Source organism: Lipotes vexillifer, unplaced genomic scaffold (assembly GCF_000442215.2).
Source record: "Lipotes vexillifer unplaced genomic scaffold, Lipotes_vexillifer_v1.1 scaffold278, whole genome shotgun sequence".
NCBI classification, from domain to species: domain Eukaryota; kingdom Metazoa; phylum Chordata; class Mammalia; order Artiodactyla; family Lipotidae; genus Lipotes; species Lipotes vexillifer.
This window is the reverse complement of record NW_006769677.1, coordinates 5,622,591-5,628,820: the sequence shown is the minus strand read 5'-3', so window position 1 is coordinate 5,628,820 and position 6,230 is coordinate 5,622,591. Positions and strand designations below refer to the sequence as shown.

The window sequence follows — 6,230 nt, the reverse complement described above, 5'->3', positions numbered from 1 at the left end:
AGATCTGTCAACATAGAATTCCATGCTGAGAAAAAATATCTTTCAAAAACAAAGGCAAAATAAAAAATTTATATTCAGCATACAGAAATCACCACCATACCTTCACTACAAGAAATATTAAAGGACATACTTTATGCAGAAGGAAAATGAGACCAGATGAACATATGCATCTACACAAAGGAAGGAAAAAAGAAGACTTCAAAAACCCCTTATTTTAACAATCTCTTTGAAAGATAATATTTTATGCAAAGATAATAATAATGTATCGTGGTGTTAATAACATATTTATAAGTAAATATCTAAATACCATATTTAGAAGTAAAATATCTGACAACAATAGCACAAAGACTAAGAGGGGAAATAGAAGTAAACTATTTTAACATTCTTGTACTATACACTAAATGATACAATAATTCTTGATGGTGTATAGTGGCACATTAAAGATGTATACTATAAATCCTAAAACAACTACTAACAACAAGACAGAGGTATAGCTTACAAGCTAACAAAGGAGATAAAGTAGAATAATAAACAGCAGTCAGTTAATCCAAGATAAATGAGAAAAAGTGGTAAAAACAAAGAACAGATGGGACAAATAGAAAACAAACAGCAGAGTGGTACATTTAAACTTGGCCATATCAATAACCACAGTAAGTATAAATAGTCTAAATACCCCCATATAAAAGCCAGAGATTTTCCAATTGGATAAAAAATACAAGACCTAACTGTATGCTACTTATAAGAAGCCTACTTTATTTGTAAAAAAGAAAATAGTTTAAAAGTTAAAAGGATTGAAAAAGATACACCATGCTAATGCTGGTCAAAAGAAAGTTGGAGTGGCTATATTAGGAAAAAAGTAGATTTCAGAGCAAAGAATTGTTACCAAATAAAAATGGGTCATTTCACAATGACGAAGGGGTCAATTTCTCAAAAGGACGTTGCAATCCTAAATATTTATGCACTTAATAAGAAAGTTTAGAAATACATGATATAAAAATTAATGGAACTGAAAGAAGTGGGCAAATCCACAATTATAGTTAGAGATTTCAACACCACTTTCTTAGTAATATATAGAACAAGTAGACAGAAAATCAGATATTGTATGGAAGATTTGGGGAACATGATCAGCTACCTTGACCTAACTGATATTTATACAACACTCTACCCAATAACAGCAGAATACACATTCTTTTCATGTCAGAAGGAACATTTACCAAGACGGATCATATTCTGGGCTATAAAACAATTCTCAAAAATTTTTAAAGGATTCATCCATACCAGGTCCACTCTCTGACCATGATGGAATTAAATTTGAAATCAATAGCAAGAAGATATAAGGGAAATCTTCAACTATTTGGAAACTAAATAACATAATCTAAATAACCCATGGGTAAAGATGGATATGAGTAAAGATAGATATGCTCATTCTCTTGATTGTGATGATGGTTTCATGGGTGTAAACATATGTTAAAACTCATCAGATTGTATACCTTAAATATGCACAGTTTAACATATGCTAATTCTGTCTCAAAAAAGCTGTTAAAAAAAAGACATGTGCTCAAAGGTTGAGATTTAATAATAACCACAATTTTTATTTCTTCATCAATGATATTGTTAAGTGAGACTGGCTCTTTTTCTTTTCTTTTTTCTTTCTATCTCTTTTTTCTTTTTCTTTTTTTTACTGTGCAGGGCAGTGAAGTAGGTTTTGTTTTTTTTTTTGAAATAGTACAATTTTGTGTTCTGTCTTGATAAGTGCTAAGGTGCCAGAAGTTTTACCCACTATTGCTTTAGCAACATCAGTGCAAAGTTAATACAGTAAAAAAGTAAAACTTGCTTTTGTATTATTGTAAAAATTGATTTAACCTTGCAGACATCCAAAAGGGTCTTTGGGAATCCCCAGGGGTCAATGGATCACATTTTGAGAACTACTGTTTTAATACAACTTTCTGGTTATTACTGCTTTAGTCCAATAGTGTGTCTTTAAAGGTAAGACTAGGTATATGAAAATCCTGCCACCAAAACTGCATGGGTAAGACCTTTATTAGCAGTTGAGTCCTTAATGTGATTCAAATCACAGTATAGAATCTATACCATAATAAAAATGATAACCATTCCACTTGTGACTAATGCTATCACTGCATACACAAATAATTTTTTTCCATGATGAAAAATGGGGCCTGCGGTTGTTTAGTTAAATGTAATAGTCATGGGTTATCTTCCATATAAAGAGTTTGAAGACAGAAAAAGTTGTAGTAGGGAAAAAAATAGCAGATAGAAGGCATTTCTGAAAGTCTCCAGAATGAAGGAGAGGAAAGAATGAATGAAGAAAAGGGGATGGATATAAGGCATAAGAAAAGATAAAAATAAAGAGGGAAGGGACACATAAATAGAGAATTGTATTGGATTCGTAGATTTGTGGAAAGTTGTCAGAAAAGCCCGCATGTGTAAAAAACGATTTACTAAAATCAGTTTCACGTACTATGCAAAATGTTTTAGATGTATGGGATACATCACACGGATACATGAGTGGTGGATACAGAGATGTACTGTTCATATTCCCTTCAGTGAAGGACTCTGTTCCAGCTGTTGGAGTGTTGCTGGCAGACAGCCTCTAGCTGTCAGCTCCTTTGGCTGCAGAGAACTGCTTATAGGAAGTCACCCCACTGAGGTGAGGGTACAAGGCTCCAGCCATTTGGGGTCACTGTGGGACAACTCTGACAGGCACTTTCAGCTCCAGGGCTCTCCATGGGCCTGGGTGAAGCTGTGGAGGAGGAGGCCGCTTCTCTGCTGACTCTTCCCTCTGCCCAGTCTGGTTGCTCTCTCTCCCTCCCACAGGGGTTTGTCCCAAGGGCACTCCCTAGTACACGTCTTGAAGGCTAAGCTCTGTTTCAGAGTCTACTTCCTATAGATCTCAAACTGCAACAGCATCTTACTGACTTAAGTATAATCAAAATTGGAGAAGATTGGGGAACTGTAGGCAATGGAAACTAACCTTTTAACTCAAGCATTTCTGTATTTTTCATTTTGAATTGCTTATACTTAGCATACTATCTTTAACATTTTGTTTCATGTAGGTTTGCTATTTCCACCTTCCCTTTCTTATAGAAATCACACTGTGGAAAGATAAAAAGCTAATAGGATAAGAAAAACAATTACTCTGTTTCTTACCCAGCCACTCAGGAAACCCACAGTTTCAAGGTTGGCCTAAGCAGCAAAAGAGGAAAAATATATTGGAAGATGTGGTAGTGGTTTTGTTCTGAATACATACCAATGGAAAATTCTGAGGTGGTCCGATTATCAGAACTGACCATGGATGTGCTAAAGAAGCTATTTAATTTTGTTTGAGCCAGAAGATTTGAGTTGTTACTCAAAATTCTTAGACATGAATAGGATTAGCAATTTTGAAGATCAGGGAAGTGTGTATTTCCATCCTGTCTTCCACCATAGCTCCAGAGGAGGGCAGACATTATTCTCAGGTCAGCCCTCTCCCTTTTTAAATTTACTCTTATAGCCAAGCCTAAGAATATAGAGAGGGTGAGCCTTCAGGCTGACTGCATTACCTTCAGACTTTTGCTGTCTGGCAAACAGGTCTGTTTCAGTGTCCTTGTTTCTTTTCAGGGATCTATATGTTACTAGATGACTCATGGCAAGCCACACCCTGATCCTTAGTTTGGAAGAAAAAGAAGATGGTGAAGTAATTGTCCAGACAACTTAGACTAGAAAGGTACAGACCAAACTGAGATACCATTTTGTTTCTAGGATTATCTTGATAACAGTGATTTTTTTTTACATCTTTATTGGAGTATAATTGCTTTACAGTGGTGTGTTAGTTTCTGCTTTATAACAAAGTGAATCAGTTATACATATACATATGTTCCCATATCTCTTCCCTCTTGCGTCTCCCTCCCTCCCACCCTCCCTATCCCACCCCTCCAGGTGATCACAAACCACCGAGCTGATCTCCCTGTGGCATGCAGTAACAGTGATCTTTGATGTTACAGAGTAAATACAGTTTTATTTAGCCTTTCCTTTGGGGGGCATGGATTCCACTGTGAACATTTTAGATCTCATGTATATCAGACAGTTACTTCAACCATACTTCTCAGCTTGGGAGTATGATAGTCTGTCCCCTGTAGGGCAAAGTAACTATCTGTGAGAAAAAAAGAGAAAAGATATGATGGACTGTTATAAAGGAAATATGTTGAGGGTCCCAGTTCAGGCTTTGTTTGCTCATCTGTTAAATGGGATTAATACCTACCTCACATGGTTAGGAAGGGTAAATATGGGAACATAGGAAAAGCACCTAGGGCAGTGGCTGGTACAGAAGTATCCGGTAAATATCGATCCCTGGCCACCCCTTCTTAATGAGCCGTAGGAAAATAATTCTTCACCTCACAAGGTTTGATGAACCCTTCCTCCCCTTTCTATTCCCAGTCATGGCAGTGGAGATCATAAAAATGCATCTTCCATGTCTCTTCCGTCCTTCCTTTCTTCCTCTCCTAGACAAGGAAGTGGCCGTCTCTGTTGCCATGGATTCGGAAGCTTGCGCCTCTCAGGACAGCCCAGACCCCGGGTTGCTAAGGTGGTGGGTGGTGGTGGAGAGCTGCGGCTTCGGCCTGCGCAGCGCAGTGGGGCGGCGACCGGGAGGCGATGGGGAGGCGGGCGCAGTCGACCCAAGGGTGGAGAAGGGGGAAGGCGAAGGACGCGCGTTCCCGGGCTCGTGACCGCCGGCGGCTCGGGGAACCGGCGCCCAGAGAGCCCAGGAGAGATGGCAGGCGGCAGGGACCTGCGCGTCATGGACACCCTCCGCCTGCTGCTGCTGGTGGCCGCCCTGCCCCTGGTGTCCCGGGGGGTCAGTTGGGGAGCGGCAGACTGGACCCAGGAGAAGGTGAGGGGCTGCTGCTGGGCGATTGTACCTGGGAGGCTCTTGCGGGTGCGGGGACTCAAGAGTCCCGTGACCCCCGACCTAGGTAGGATGGGAGGCGGGGCAGAGCCGAAGTCCCCGGCCCCTGCGCCCCGAGGAGTCGGGACTCTGCGTCCTCGCTGGCCGCGGGGATGCTTTGGAGATGCCACGGGAGCTGGGTGATGTCACCGGCCTCGGCTCGGCTGCGGTCGGATGCGGGTACTGATAGGCACAGGAAGTGTGACTTGCTTGCGGTGGCGGAGCCGGGAGCTGAGGGTGCATCGCCGCGCCGCCGCCCGTTCGGGACACGCGAGGCCAGCGGTCTCTGCGCTCCCGGCCGCCGCCGGGGTGCTGGGCGCGTCTGGCGGTGTGCCCACCGCTCCCTCGCCGCGGCATCCCAGGAAGCCCTCCTGACGTTGAGGTCTCCATGCAGTCTCAGCACGGTCCTGTCACTGTCAGTCTGTTTTAGATTTTTAAGCGGATCAGCTCCGAACGAAGGAGCTTAACTGGAGACATGCTTTAAGTATATATATATATTTCTCAAAAGAGAGTAAAATGCAATCGTCAGAGAAATGTATAGAGTTGGAGATTTCACATGAGGAACTTAGGATAAAAGTGATTGGCAAGTTCCCTTTGTGTGAAGTATATAGGTTCACAATTATTTCCCGTTCTTGGGTAACAGTTGTGAAATCCTGAAATTGCTAGGGACTTAAGCAAAGGTTAATGGTATTGGAGTAAATGGTATACTTTTAAAGGTACTAAGAAAAGCAGCAATGTAAAGGGATATAAACTTTGACAGTGTTGTTGAACAGATCTTTTACATGCTTACAGTCTGCCAGTATTGATTCACAGCTTGGAAATCCAGGTTGTAAGATGAATGCATAGGCCCTCTCATGGTCCACATGCCCCTCCTGCCCAGCCACAGGCGATGTGTATGAATAGCCCACTTCAGCTCTCTGGGTGACACTTACAGCTTCACCATTCAAGGGCCACAACATGCCCCACTTACACATGGACACCACTAGCCATAGGGAACCTGGGGAGGATGAGGGTAGTCAACCCAAGAATAACTTCATTATAAGAAAAGCTTCCTTTGCTGTGCAAAAGCTTTTAAGTTTAATTGGGTCCCATTTGTTTATTTTTGTTTTTATTTCCATCACTATGGAGAACTGTATGGAGGTTCCTTAAAAAACTACAAATAGAACTACCATAAGACCCAGCAATCCCACTACTGGGCACATACCCTGAGAAAAACTGTAATTCAAACAGGGACATGGGGCTTCCCTGGTGGCGCAGTGGTTGAGAGTCCGCCTGCCGATGCAGGGGA

General features: G+C 41.8%; 1 protein-coding gene across 1 annotated transcript in view; it reads left to right on the top strand.

Annotated features, from left to right (window-relative positions):
• Window positions 1-4,670: 4,670 nt before the first annotated feature.
• QPCT (glutaminyl-peptide cyclotransferase) overlaps window positions 4,671-6,230 on the top strand; it is a 28,873-nt gene continuing 27,313 nt past the window's right edge. The window contains exon 1 of the mRNA XM_007445786.1: window positions 4,671-4,888. Within this exon, the coding sequence (XP_007445848.1) occupies window positions 4,769-4,888 (120 nt within the window). The 5' untranslated portion in view covers window positions 4,671-4,768. The remainder of the gene's footprint in view (window positions 4,889-6,230) is intronic.